The 15,273-nt window shown below is 34.8% G+C and overlaps 2 protein-coding genes across 10 annotated transcripts; both read left to right on the forward strand.

The window, feature by feature from the left end:
- The first annotated feature begins 19 nt into the window (after positions 1-19).
- LOC145317984 (centromere protein I-like) lies at positions 20-6,953 on the forward strand. Of its 8 annotated transcripts, none has more exons than XR_013879170.1 (7): positions 20-245; positions 556-1,447; positions 2,571-2,730; positions 3,318-3,686; positions 4,064-4,867; positions 4,969-5,041; positions 6,098-6,247. XR_013879170.1 is itself a non-coding variant. In XM_080159284.1 (7 exons), exons 1-6 carry the CDS (start codon positions 20-22, stop codon positions 4,990-4,992), a joined length of 2,463 nt encoding a protein of 820 aa, XP_080015410.1. In that variant the 3' UTR covers positions 4,993-5,041; positions 6,650-6,953. The 8 variants fall into 8 exon arrangements, 6 of the variants coding, with proteins under 6 accessions (XP_080015410.1, XP_080015406.1, XP_080015408.1 ...); XR_013879169.1 differs by having other exon boundaries at positions 4,981-5,209; XM_080159284.1 differs by lacking the exon at positions 6,098-6,247 and adding an exon at positions 6,650-6,953 and having other exon boundaries at positions 4,981-5,041.
- LOC145317986 (uncharacterized) lies at positions 6,932-13,359 on the forward strand. Of its 2 annotated transcripts, none has more exons than XM_080159286.1 (7): positions 6,932-7,018; positions 7,949-8,369; positions 9,252-9,755; positions 9,997-10,088; positions 10,734-11,753; positions 12,058-12,749; positions 13,069-13,359. In XM_080159286.1, the coding sequence occupies exons 2-6, from the start codon at positions 7,954-7,956 to the stop codon at positions 12,165-12,167; spliced, it is 2,142 nt and encodes a 713-aa protein (XP_080015412.1). In that variant the 5' UTR covers positions 6,932-7,018; positions 7,949-7,953; the 3' UTR covers positions 12,168-12,749; positions 13,069-13,359. The 2 variants fall into 2 exon arrangements, with proteins under 2 accessions (XP_080015412.1, XP_080015413.1); XM_080159287.1 differs by having other exon boundaries at positions 6,944-7,018; positions 10,740-11,753.
- The last annotated feature ends 1,914 nt before the right edge of the window (positions 13,360-15,273 follow it).

Raw genomic sequence — 15,273 nt, forward strand, 5'->3', positions numbered from 1 at the left:
TTCTAAATTCAAAATGTAAATGATGAATAACACAATTGACTTTTTCCTGCATGACACATGTGACACTATTGTTAAGACCAAGGAGGTCACTGAGCAACTAAACTTGTTGGAGACACAGGCGGATAATGGCGGCTTTACAGCGGCAGAGTTTGCCAAGCTGGCACAGGTTGTCCAGGAGAAGAAAATGCCAGCTCAGGTCTCACGAAGGTTTATCCTCTGTCTGGTACCCAATGAACCAGTTTCAGGTAAATTGAAGTTAATATCCAAATATTTTTTTCATGATATAAAGGATAAATTCTAAGCTATTTATGTATTGCTTTCAGGGGTGTGTAATGTTTTCCAACTTAGTTCTATTTCTTTCCCCAATTTTTAAAGTAAGATTACGGGATATAAATTTCATTACATTAAAATTCTTCCCCCCCCCCCCCACCCTGCCCTCCTTAGTTAACTAATGAAAGAACATGTTAATAAACTTTTGGGGGTTAGCATAATTTCCATTTCAATGTCCCCTCACTCATCCCCTTCATGTTTGTTATTTATGAATATTTTTTTTAGGACGAACTCTCGGTGACTTGGTAATGTACGGACTGGGTTGTAGCAACCTTAACTTAAACTATGTAGTCAACCCAATCCTGCAGGTTCTCAACCAGTGCCTGGATTATGACCTTGTCCAGCAAAAGCGTCCACTCAATGCCCTGTATGAACTTTTCCTTTCAGAGTTACGAAATTCTGGCCTTTGTGACACTATAGCTTTAATATTGGCCAAGATAACAACCCTGCACGATGTTGACGCCCGCAGGGCAAATGTAATCAAGGAGTGTTACAATGAACACGGTGGCACGGCTAGTCTTAACATGCTGCGGTATAGGATCCGCCAGTTGCGGCCTGACTTGGAGCCAACATATAGTCCTCCATCCGCCGGCAGGCCGTCTATCAATGCTACGCTGAACAAACGGTTTAGAAATATCTTTGACGAAAATGGAACAGGCGTTGGTGGAACATCCGGTACAAAATCGGGAATTGGGTGGGAATTAGGGCAGCTGACAAACAAACTACAATATAAGGACAGACAACGACAATGTCTTCTGCCAACAGCGGACACGATTAACATGCAGGGTGGCCTGCAAAGTCAAAAGAACAAGAAGATTCCTGTACAGTCAATTGAATCAACCGCAGAGGGATTACTAAAGTTGGAGAAGCTTGATCTGCCTAACAACATTCTCTCCCTCCTTCCTACACAACTAGCCAAGTTTATCCTGCCCAGAAAGGATCTTCGCGAACGCTTTTCTTTAAATTTATACTACACCTTGCAAAAGGAATTTTTCTGTTTGCCACCAGCCAAAAGCAAAGCCGAGCACGACCGAAAGTACAAACGACAGAAGCGGTTTTTAGAAGTTATTGCGAACTTTCAAACTGGTTGCTTTCATGGCTTGCCTGTTATTGGAAGGTAAGATTAATTTTGAATTGAAACAAGTACAATATTTTTTGAAAGTAGCAAAGTTATATCCTGATTTTTAATTAATTTTTTTTGACATATTACATTTTAATGTACAAGGTATCGTGCAATTGAAAATAATTAATCGAATGAAAGGACGGACGTAATTTAATGGTGACTGCGCGTATGAGTGCTATCATGGAATAGAAATATTGTCAAAAGAAAATCTGTATTCAAAGAACATTAAAGTATTCAAGATTTCTCTTGATTTCATTAAAACATCCAATTACAATAAAAGAAAATTTTGTAACTAAATTATTCACTCTTATTCTAATGAATCTTATATATAAGAACAAGTACAATCGTGTCTACGAGCAAACTGTTGAAGAACAATACATTAGGGTTGGCAATCCGAATCCGGAATCCGCCCAATTTTTGGTCAATTTTGGAATCCGAACCCGTATCCGGAATCCGTTTTTTAATAGCGGACTCGGATTCTTAATTGGTAGGCTAAAATTAGCGTCTTGATTTTTTTTTCAACCCCCGTTTTTGAAGGCCAAGATTATCATCATTATATATAAAATCTTTTAAAATCTAGTTCGATTCTCGGAAGTAAATTATAGAGAACATCAAGAACATTAATTTTTAGGACATATGTAGCACTTAATTTTTTTAAAAAGCCTTTTGAAATATTGCTAGAATCCGGAATCCGCAAAAGAGTTTTTTTTGACGGATTCTTGTAAGAACCCGAATCCGGTCCAAAAATTTGACGGATTGCCATCCCTACAATACATAGAAAAAATCTTTTGATGGACATAATAAATGCAATTTCAATGTTAATCCTTTTTAACATTTAATGTTTGACACTTTTTGCATGTATATTGCATAATATATACGAATAGTCGTTTTTTTTTATGTTTAGCGCATCCTTTCTTTTGCTGCCTAGGTTTTGCTCTATATGACAAAACCTATATCTTATCTTTTTATATTATTTGCGTTTTAATAGCTTCGTAGAATCTATATTATATATCATCTTTACGTACGGACTGACGGACACGCACCAATTATAGAGGTTGCTTTGATAAAATTATAAGACTTTAATTATTAGGTACGTTTATTATATTTTTTTGTTAAGGTTTTTGTCTGAGTATCTGACGGAGTGGGACGGTGAAACTTTTTACTACGAGATCTTGGGACTATTGAAGATTGTTCAGATGACAAATTTTAAAGAAATATATGACACATTGATGGCGCCTCTCGAGTCTTTCATGCACAAATTCACTATTTCAGACAAGGTAAATAAAATACTTTTGTTACAGTTACAGTTAGAATATTTTCAGGGGTTTATATTCTGCATAGTTGACCCTGCTAAATGAGGGGGGAGGGGGATAAAAAATATGTGGTTGGAGGGAAAAAATTATAGAACTAAAAACATTTTTTTTCCATTTTCCCTCCAACCTTGGTGAAAAAACTAAAAGAATATATGTGGGAGGGAGGATATTATGAATAAATTACAGAGTTCTTAAAGTATTTTTCCATTTTTTCCCTTTCCATGTTGGAAAAAAACTAGTAGGGGAAAAAAATTGTAGCAGCGGAAAAATGAATCTTGTGCAGAATATACACCCCTGAATATTTTTAGAACAGCTTAATTCCCTCTGAGAATATTTTTTTTTTTTTTCAAGACAAACACATAATTCTGGCACCTGCGGTTGAGGGTGGGAGGGTTGCATCAACCATGTGAGGTTTATCTCGACGGGGTATTATTTACCAGGCTTTCCTGACTTTTAACAGCTACGCTAGAATAAGATTTTAGGACTTTTTCAATTTTTTAGGAAATGTCAAAATAGTTTTAAATCTACTATTTACTCTTCCTTATTTCTAGTTACTACTGGTTGATGCCTATTTTGGACTGTTACGTTACTGGGCCACAATTGAGTTATCCAGACTCACCACCGAGACATCGCCAACGCTGGACTGTCTTTTCCCCGACAGCACACAGATCGGGGCGGACGAAGTGTTAACCCAGATCTTCCTGTTGATAGACCACATTACTGAGGTGACCCTGCTGATACTCAGCACCGCCAGAGAGGAGTTCAGCCCCCACATGGTGTGTGTCACCAGGTTTCTGATGGACTTCTTCATCACCACCCAGGAGATGTTTGTGCGCCAGCGAGTTCCGGTCCTCTTGGAGATACCACAAGAACTTATCCATGCGGATATTTACTCATTTTCTTCATTGGGTCTGTCTAAGGTACCTTTTTTGTATTTAAGTAGCTCTGCCTGTCACATTACTAAAGTATATCTGACTGTTCCACAAAGCGGTCCTTAATAAAATTAATCTAATCTCCCTCCATAATTGTATAACAACACCCTTGAAAAAAAACCAAAAAACATATATTGATAACCAATAAGCCCTAAGAAATATATATATTTATATAAATGACCAGCGTTACCAGCGGTAATTATCGCTATTTGTTTTATTTTTATCCATTTATTTACATTAAACAGTAAGCAGTCCGAAGAGTTTTCACTTGTTTTACGGGTTCTCTCATATGTTGGTAAGTATAAATGGTCATCTAACTCACCGATAAAGTAATAAATCTCTTCTAAAGTGTTATTTTTATCTAGGTATGTAAGTATTTGTTGGACCAGAAGAAACACGTAATGCCGATGCTAAAGGAGCGTGCTCTGACCCTGGAGACTGCTGGCAAGAGCAGCATGGCCAAGGTCATCAAACATCAAATCTCCAGTAAAGAGCTGACCGGCCTGGAGGTTGTCACGCGTGACGTTTTAATGATTCTCAGCCCAACTATTGTCTTTAAGACAGAAGATTCAGTATTCAGTAGGCCTGGCCTTAATGAGGATGATTTGATACGGGCTTTGTTTATGTCGGAGCATCCTTCCTTCTTGAGCCTAACAATGGCTTACTTTAAAGGTCGGCCAGCAGCCGAGGCACGACGCATATGGTCAGGACTTTCCTCGGATCGTGTTTATGGTACTCAAAGCCAAGACAACCCAATTTTCTCAAACGTTTCCAGCCTGACTGCTGTGGGTGGTGGCGCCTCACGTGGACGGGTCAATTCGGCACAATTCTATCGAGGCAACAGTCGGTTAAGCGGGCTTGCCGCCATTTCTAACCCCGAGGTTGATAGCTATTTGAAGTTTCTTGGAGAACAGTTGCCGGATATTGGAACATTTTTCTACGAATTTTGGTGCCGGCCGGAACCTGGCAGATCAATTGTAAGCTCGGCGGCCACCGAGGCGACAGAAAGCAGCGGCGTCTTTACTATGGATACTAATAGATTTTCTGAGAATACGACAACCGCACGGAAACCAATCTTGAACCCAAAATCTGCAACAGTTTCATCGAAAAAGAAAAGAAAAATTGATACATCTCAAGATAGAAATAAAAGTTTGCGCAGTAAGAGAACGGTTCTCGGAGAAATTAAACCTAACTAAAGAGTATTTTTTTTTGTAAATATATATATTATTTTTTTTACTAACACATTTTCAAGTTAGGTTTAATATCTCAGAGAATTGTTTAGAGAATATTATAAATATACTTGTGTATAATATTATTATAAAACTTAGTTATTATTGTTTCAGGTAAATTAGTCTTCATTTAAACACTATTAATTGGCAAAATTAATTTTTTTGTAAGCAAAATATTTTTCTATTATATTGTTACCTTCTACTAATCCTATTACGCTTCGCAATGTACCTTTCTAACAAATACGCTTATTTTGACTTGTTCAGACATAAATGATTTAAAACGTTTGGTATACCCTTACAGATCGGGGGGGGGGGGTCATATTGACCCCCCCCCCTCTAGTTTTTTCAATGTCATTTTTTTTGTAGGTAAGATAGAGATTTGTGACTTCATGACTTTTTAAGTTTAGTAATTATACGTCGGCAAGAGTTGTTCTTATAAGAATATCTGGTCTGTGTCGGTCGTGGCGTCCGGTCAAAGTCGGTTAGGTGGCACCAAATTTAGAAAAAATTCTAAATAAATCTTACTTTCTACATTATGACTTTTGTGTATAAGGTAGAAACCTAATTTTTTTTTAGATATCAATGGGACTTCTGAAAAAAGTGGTGTTATGACCGTTTGACCGCTCCCTGACCGACTTTATGACCGATTTTTGTCCGGCTTTTACTACAGACATAGATCATAAATATCGTGGATTCTATTACAGCTAGAGGCCTAAAATTTTTTTTGGTAAATCCTTGAGCAACAATAAACAGATAAAAATATTAATTGGCGCCGCCAACCGCCGTTTTACCGCCTTAACCGCAGGAATGGCGGTTTCCGTTATTTGCCGTTTTTCGGCGATGATCAGAAAAAGTATTTTTTTTGTTATGAAAAATAAAAGTTCGTCCTAAAATTTGGTCATCCTAGCTGCAAAATTGGCCGCTCTACAGCTGTTTTAATATTTAGCGGCTGGCCGCTAAAAAGCGGCTAAGGAGCGGTCTGACCGCTATGACTAGAAAAAGTAATTTTCTCTAAAAATACACATGAACCACCAGAAAAAAATTTTATGTCTCTAACTGTAACAGGAGCCGAGATAGAGGGGGGGGGTCAATATGACCCCCCCCTCGATCTATTAAGGTGGGAATAGGGGCCCGATCTGTAAGGGTTAAAGTATGAAAATTTAATTGTAGACTCTAAAAATATGATTTATTTTAATATTAACTAAAGCATGCATATGAAAAAAGGGAGGGGGGTCGAAATACAATAACCCATCACATTAAGTACCTGCAATTCTATTTTTGTGCTTCTCCCATGGTACAAATATAATTGAGTTTAATCTTTTTCTGAAATATTTCTTATTCCAACGTATTAAGAATTGTTAAAATCTTACTAAATAAGTTCAGATGTTGGGATTTATTAAAACCTCAAAATTAGATTAATTAAGAATAAATGAGATTATTAAGAGGGTAAATCCATGTTGTATTACTGTCATTTAAATTGGGGGCTTAATTAGGAACAGTAGCTGTTCTTGAATTAGTTTAAGTTTCTTACAGCAGTACAAATTGATTTGGACCCTTAAACAACTATGTTTTTGGGGTGGGGAGCGAGGGGAACCTGTTCCGTTTTTAGATTGGCTCTTTGAATAATAGCCAATAAGTTGGAAATATTAAAACAGCCAGGTCGCTCAAAAGAGCAGAAAGCATTGTGCTAGCAGACGAAAAAGGTCCCAACACTCGAACAAGGTAGTTGTCTGGGTTATACATCTATACTTAAACTTCAATCTATGAAAATTTTGTATTATACTTCTTAAAATAAATGTTATATTTAAATATTATATTGTATTATGTATTGTTTTCTTTTTATTTTTGGCAGGCTCGAAATTCATAACTTTAGATTTTTCATTTATTTTCAAGATTAATATAATATTTTCAAAATTTAAACTTTTTAATTTGATTAATTTTTTTCAATTTTATATTTTTTCCTGACGGGCCTAGCCAAAAATAGTCTGTACAAAATTATATTTTGTGAATGTTTGAAAATTTTCAGGTAAAATGATTTTGTTGAAAAATTCGTAGTAGAAGGAAGTAACCAAGAATACCAAAAAAAACCAGGTTATTTTGTTTTGTTGGTGTATTCCTTTGAGCTGAAAGTGGACTATATGTTTCTCCCCTTTCCCCCTATTTTCAATCTTCGAGATCTTAATCTAACCTCACCTAAAGACAGCTTTCAAACTCAAGAAAAAAAGATTAATATAAAAGTCAATATCCTCTATTTTATGGAGCTAATAGTACGTATTTTATCCAAAAACAATTAAAATTAAGATATGCCCACATTGTTTTACAGATATATTGCATAAATAAATAATAAATTCCTCCTTAATATATACGCTTCTGTTCACCTTTGTTAATAATGTTCTATTTCATTTAAAAAATTAACATGGGACTGCTATAATAGTAAAAAATGCCATTTTGTTGTCGTGTTGACGTAGTTTTCTTATAGATAAAGTTGGATATAATCCTTGGTTGGTAGGGTAGTTGCACGAAATGCATTTAATCTTGAATTTAGTAAACCGCATTATTTTCTTGTTCAGTCGTTTAAACTACACCTATACTCTACAGGGCATATATATTTAAAACATTTTTAATTTTATATCACGTAGTTTTTAAAATATCAAGACTTAAAAATCATATTCTTGTGATATATGCAACCTATATGACTGTCTTGTATTTACATAAACAGCATGACGACTATTTTAGTGGTGCCTAATTGTTTGTTATTAAATGTAATCCTAAATTCTATATATTAAGATTCACTACTTCAAGTACCAAAACTTGTTAAATGTACTTCATGCAACTATTCCTCTTGTCCTAGCATGTCATATGTTATACTTTTAACAACTCTTAAAACATTGCGCTAAACGATTTATGAAAAATTTTAATCGTTATATCTTAGTAGGATGCAGATCCGTTTTGAACCAATTTAACCGCTGTAATCCCTCAACATTATAATTTGAAACTGAAACTCATTGTAATATTTTTTAGATAAGATGGGTGGACCCGACAAAAAGAAACGGCGGCAGTCTACCACCTTTCCTGACCTGGCAGCCATTAAAAATACGAGATCAGAGAGCGAGTTGCATGACTACTATATGAACAAGAACTATGTTGCCCCAGAAAAGATCCAACTAGAAACTATATTTGAGGCGGGCACCGGTAACCGCCGAGGCGCCAGCGAAAATGGAGAACTTGTGCGGGGCAAAAATTTAGCCAAACGTTTCATAGAAGACTACAGCTTCTGGAAGCAAAATGACAAGGACAGAAATAAGCGGCGGAAGTCGATGATACAAAAACAATATAAAGGAAGGAAAAAGCCCAAACTTGTGCCTTCATCAATAGAACAAGAAGAAAAGTTGATAGAATTAATACAAAATTGTCCAGAAGAAGAAATTCCAGATTCTTCTAGGTTAGTATTTTATCAAATTCTAGCGGCTACGCCCCCTAGAGGCCTTTAGTGGCACTTTAAATGTTTTTTTTTTTCAAGACTATACGATACCTCTTTATTGCATTCAAATACTACGATACCTCTTTATGTTTCGATCAAGTCTCTAAAATATTTTTTTTTCTCAACTTTTTTTTATTTCTCTTGGGAGGGTGGTGGTACCCTTCCCAAAAAAAGTTATAAACCTTCCCGGGACCTATGAGAAGCTATCCTGTTAAGGAGAACCCGACCGGTTCAGCTGTTAGCAAGATCCTTCGGTACAGACACAAAAACAGACATCCTGTTACTTTAGTATAAGGATATCGGGTGCTCGCATAGCATATAGGGGTTCTGTATTAAAAGGAGTAGAAAATGACAGAAAGTAGTATAAAACCATCTTAAGACTTAAATATAATAGAGCTTAAATCCATCCCGGAACATATGTGAAGTTTTCCCCAAAGAAAGATAACTGAAACGGTTCAGCCGTTATCGAAATCTTAAGCAACAGAGAAAAGAAAGTTATTTTGGATGAAATTAGTGATTGTTGTAGAAGATCTCTCGTATCACTAGAAGCATCAAAGAATGCAAACACTTTATTCAAAGCTTTTCATAACAGGGTTTTAAAGGCCAAATTACTTAGCAAAGCATAAAATGGCCAAAAAGGTAAAAAAATCCGATAACTAAATGTCAGTTTCTAATGGTTTGAAATGAGATTTTTTTATTAATTTGCATTGTATTAGCACCTCTATCTAGGAAACAAACCTGTGAATTTTATCCTTTTATGATGTTTCTTAATGGCTATTTTAATCTTACTTCCTTTACTGATATAATAACTACAAAGTAAAAAAGTATCAATCTTTTTTTCAGATATGAACAGAGTGAGTTAGGGGAATTGCTTGAAAAAGCGTATGAACTAATATTACTGCAACGTCGAAGATTGTACCTGGAAGAAAATGCTATACTCGCTAGTCAACAACAGTTAACAACACAAAGTCATGACCTTCCCCAAGCTGACCTGGAAGGTAACCAAGTAAATGAGGATAATACAATACCTGGATCTTCCACTGATAGTTCCAACACCTTCCATCTGCCTGCACGTTCTAATACTCCAGCTGTAGACAACCACCCAGTACCTGAAAATGCCACGACGCTTAAAACTAATACTTGGAACCCTTGTGATATCGGAACAAAGTCAGCTGATGACGTATTTATTTCTGATGGTAATTTAGAAACGCAAAAATCTACATCTATTTCTGCACATGAGACTGAAAAATGTGAAGGCAATCCGCCCGATTCTGTTAGTTCTATTGATTCGGTGTTTAGTTCTACGGAGGATGGCGAAGATTTTGATCCAACTTTTATTCTTAAAAAGTAAGTTTACATTTTTCAGATTTAAATGGTAGAAACTTTTCTTCATTCGTTGGTTTTACAGAATTTACCGTTATAGTAATTTAGACAAACACTTTTTTCTCATAAGGTTCCATACGCCATTTATAAGAGAATTTTTATTTGAATCTGATCAGTTTGACAAAAAATCAAAGACAGAATGAAAACTTTGATGAAATATTTCCATCTGAAACATTTTTACTTTACACATTATTTTTTATTTTAGTATGAAGGATGATGCAATGAAAGAAGAATTTTTGAAAGCTCTGGAAGACACTGACCTTATGTTCTGCGGTAACCCTTCACCAAAACTAAAAGGTACTTTTTTATTCCTTTTTGACCTCCAAAAAGTCTATGTTTGTATGTCACACTTCTTAAAGTTTTGCATATCTTGACGATTTTCATCAGATTTTAAATTTGATTTTCAATCTTGTTTAAATGTAGCTTTTCTAAAAATAGGGGTCGTATATCACAGCACCAGAAATTGTCTCATCGTTATAAATCCTATTTTAATAGCGATTTACGTAGCAGTGCCTATTGTAAAAGTTTTAGGTACCTATCATTCTCTATGCACAATTTTACCAAAAGGAAAGTTGTTGAGGCGGTGGTGTTGTTAAGTCTTCTAATCTAGTTGATATATTGAATACAACTTGCTTAGGTTCATATTAAGTGTTTTTTTTCTTCATAACATTGCATATATATGTTATATTAAATGAATAAGTATAGAAGATGTATAACCCAGACAACTACCTGTTCCAATAGGCTGGGACATTTTAGTCTACTAGTATATTGCTTTCACTCTTTTGTAGCGATTTGGCTGTCTGAATGTTTCCCGCGCTATTGGCTGATATTTAAAGACCTGATTGAAAGTCGGCACAGCCTCCCCACCCCTTGTGTTGAGCTACATATAGCTCTTGTCCCCTCTATTCTTTTACTTAAATTAAGTATTTTTTTTTTTTTCAGTGATAGAACCGAAGAAGAAGACAGAACGTGCTAGTATGAGGCAAAGTGTCCGTAGGTCTGCCCGGTTCCTTCACATCGAGCCTAATTTAATCAGTGGTGGTTCAAGTTTAGCGGGTTCAATAGACATTGAAGTTGATGTTAGAGTAAAAAACAAGAAGAAAACAAAGTCAAAGAAGGACGTCAATACGGAAACTGCAATGAATAACCAAACTGTCAACAATAAAAAGAAAGTAGAAAAGAATATTCCTAATGTGACTAAAGCGGACACCAATAATCTAATTCCACAATCAAAAACTAAAATAGTAATTGACAAAGCCAAGAAAAAACGGTGCTGTGTGGCTCAGATTGATGAAGAAATGTATGCATCAAACAAGGAGAATGCTACCCCATCTCCTAATGTTAGCGGAGCCACTCACAAAGTCAAGAGAAAACCTACGTACCGCTTCAGTTATGACGACGATAGTGACTTGGACAAATATTTTGACAAACCAGAGAAAAATAAAAACCCTCATGAAAATGTAATTGAAATAGAAATGGATCATTTTGATAAACCTGAGAAAATTAAAAACACTGAGGAAAATGATATTGAAACTTCAACAGCGTTTGATATTTCTACATCAAGATTAAATGATTCTACGGTCGGGAATAGATCTGCCATGGACATAGCCTTGCCTGAGTGTGTGCGCAGAAGTTTGACAGGGGAATTTGTTCCTATCTTGCCCAGAATTGAACAAGAACCAGAAAATATCCAAAGTAGCGTGGAACAAATTGTAGATATTTCTTCAGAAAAGAGCAAGAAACAAAAACGAAAATCAACAACTTTCAGAAATCCATTGCAATCTATGCCCATTCCTGATATCAATATTGAACAAGCAGACACCGTTTCGCCCCTAACCTATACCCATGACAGTTTATTAGATAAAGATCAGAATAATAGAAATAAATTACACCCTGTTGCTGTGAAAGAACAAAAGAAAGATTCTTTTGGCGAATTTTCTGACGAAGAGATTTTTTTGACAGGTAGATTGTTTTGACATTTTTAAAATGTGATATTTGGCCCATATTCTACAATCCTTAAAACCTACTGTAATCAACAAATGAATTAACACGTAAAATGATTTCTTGATTTCCGGAGTTTTTAAAAGATTTTGGGAGCACACATAGTAGTTAAGACGACCTTTTTAATCTGCCCCCTAATTATTATTTTAGATTTATTTCGCTTGTTGGCTATTCCTTATTTCTAAGTATTTACACATTTGGATGAAGTTTGTTTTCAAATACCTTTTACCTAGATATTTATTTATTCAAAACGTTTAATTTTTAGGTACTTTGAGATTGCCACATAAGAAAAAGAAGACATCAACTATAGGAAATGACGCATTAAACCAGAGAATATATCCTTCAGTATCCAGCGTTGACTCAGATTTTGCTTAGAATCATAACTGAACTGTGTTGTTATAATTGGTTGAAAAATGGAAAAGATTTTTCTTTTTAAAATAATCATTTATTGTGAAATATAAAAGGAGTGGGCTGATTTAGAGTCATGCAATCCTTATTTAAAAGTAACAAGATGCCTGTCTGTCCACACAGGATCTCTAACAACTTAACCTATATGGTTCTCCTTTACGTACTATTTTGGGGAAGGTTACATTCAATCCACATCCTCCCAAGGATTTTTTTAATATTAAAACAGGGGTGTATATTCTGCAAATTTGACCCGGCTGATGGAGACGGGGGGGGGGGGGGGGTGAAAAAAATAACTTCTGGTTGGGGGGAAAACATGTAAAAATTAAGATAACTAAAAGCATTGTTTTCTATTTTTCTCCACTTTTTAGTGAAAAAAAAAATAAAAGAAAAGAATATGTGGGAGGGTTTTAATAATGAGTTTTAAAATTATTTTTTCCATTTTATCCCCTTCCTTGCTGAAAAATACTAGGAGAAAAAAAAGAAAAATTTTTTGCAGCAGGGGAAAAAAATGAATCTAGTGCAGAATATACACCCCTGTATTAAAACTAAGTCAGGGGTGTATATTCTACATGGGATCCCCTGCTCAGGGGGGGGGGGGGGAAATAAAAAATTAGTGGTTGGAGGGAAAAAAAATGTAAAAATTAAGAAAACTGAAAACATTTTTTCCATTTCCCCCCCTGCTTGGTGAAAAAAACTTTAAAATATGTGTGGTAGGAGGGATAAAATAAATAAAATATGGAGTTCTTTAAATATTTTTCCATTTTCCCCCAACTTGGTGAGAAAAAACTAGGGGGGGAAGAAAAATAAAAAATTTTGTAGCAGGGGAAAAAAAATAAATCTTGTGCAGAATATACACCCCTGAACTAAGTTTAAGTGAAGGGTCTCTAAACCTACCTCACCCCTCTTCCCTTAAATGCCTCTATGGGCGTATCCGCTAGTAATTAAAAAAAGTAAATTATATTTAGTTGATCAATTTTGTAACTCTTGATTCTATAGAAGAAAAATTATTTCTTACCTACTTGATTTCATTAAAATTACCTAGCATTTTTATATTGTATCATATATTTAACTTTGAAATATTTGTAGTTCTCTACCATGACAATTTATATTTAACTATTATAATTATTTATGTATTAAAAATAAATACTATAATTCGAAAGTTAATATTTAAATTGTGAATTTTGATTTTATGTTCTTTTTTTCAGATAATAGAGGGCATAATTTATAACAACAAAAATTTAGTGGGATATCTTATTATTCTGTCGCCTTTTCTTTAAAGTTCCACATTGCACTGCACTTTATTAAAGCAATTGCTATGCCAAATTCTAGTGTCATAAACTTTTTTGTTCTTGTGGTGTACGTTTTTTAAGTGGTGTTTCGCTACAAACTAATGCTTTTTCACTCAGTGAATTTATCATTAAAGAATCAATTTCATAGTTCAAGGCCTATTGAAATACATAACTAAGAGCTACTTTATACAGCAGCCAATCTCTAATTCAGTACTGTACTAGTATTTTAGGTGCGCTGATGGTTCAGGGGTGTATATTCTGCACAAGATTTATTTTTTTCCCCGGCTACAAAATTTTGTATTTTTCCCCCCTAGTTTTTTCTCACCAAGTAGGGGGGAAAATGGAAAAATATTTAAAGATCTCTATATTTTATTTATTTTATCCCTCCTATCACACATTTTTTATTTTTTTTTGCACCAAGAAGGGGAAATGGAAAAAATGTTTTTAGTTTCTTAATTTTTACATTTTTTCCCTCCAACCACTTATTTTTTTCCCCCTTAGCCGTGGATCCCATGTAGAATATACACCCCTGTGATGGTTTGAAGGGTCTGTCAGTACAGAACGACTAGCTCTTTTCGTTAATTTAAATATATTAGAATTGTCCAATTGACTTTATACTTAAAGATTCTTGTAACACTGTAAAGCCCATTAAAATCCTTTTTAACAGCATTTTTTTATGATAAAATTATTCTAATTCTCCGATTTTGAAATATTGATTACTGTAATAGCAAGGATAATAGTATAAGCGAAGCATCTCCATAAACAAGTCCTAAAATTAAGTCCTTAAACATTATCCTGAATTTAAGTAAATTTTCTTTATATAATGACACTCTATTATAAGTGTTCATGTTCGTTTGTCATACCTTCTTATTTTAAAGCTTCGCTTTTATGCTTTGTTGTCATCCTTTTTTATTTTACATCACTCCATTTGTATAGGGGTCTAAGATATTTTAAGCTTTATCCGGACGTACATAGTCTAAAATTTAGGGGATCCATATTCAAAGAGTGATGGAGATGGCAGAAAATAGCCCAAAACCATCCTGGGATCTAAGCAAAGTTTCCCTGTAACTAAGAACTTAATCGGTTCAGTGGTTAACAAGATCGTAACGGACCAACCAAATAAACATATTAATCTTAGTATATAAAGTAGTTAAATATTATGTCTGTAGCTTAAGATTTCATTAACTACTGAAACGATTGAGTTTTCGGTTTTAGGTAAGTTTCACATGGGTCCTAAGATGGTTTTAGGCTATTTTATTTTCAGATTTAATTCCCGAGATTTAAAGCTTTTTTTCTAGCCACTCTCTGCCCCTTGATCTCTGGATAAAAGGGGCGTAGCCGCTTATTTCTAATGTATAAAGTAGTAAGTTTTGCTGTGGTTTTAGGCTATAGTTATGTCTCTCTAACCCTACTTCTTCCCTAGATGTTAGGAGCGCATCCGCCATACTTTGATATTTTATCAAACTGCTTTCGTCTTGAATATTGTAGCACTTGTGTACTAAAATCATACAGGGAGGGAGGGAGGCTCTATGTTACACTAGTCCCATTTATAATAACGTTTTATTATTCGCTTAACATCTATCAGGACTTTTATTGTGGTTCTTAAGTTGAGTGTCCAAACGCTTTAACCACGAATTGTTATCTACAGAAGGGGTAATTTTGTCCATCATTATTGGGTATGTACATTAATTTATCGGCCATTGTTTTATCCCTTTATAACCCTGACATTCATAAGGTCAAATGATTATTTTAATTTAGGACTTAAGTACATTATATTAAAAAAT

This window comes from Acartia tonsa, chromosome 4 (genome assembly GCF_053477335.1).
Source record: "Acartia tonsa isolate MP-2025a chromosome 4, ASM5347733v1, whole genome shotgun sequence".
NCBI classification, from domain to species: domain Eukaryota; kingdom Metazoa; phylum Arthropoda; class Copepoda; order Calanoida; family Acartiidae; genus Acartia; species Acartia tonsa.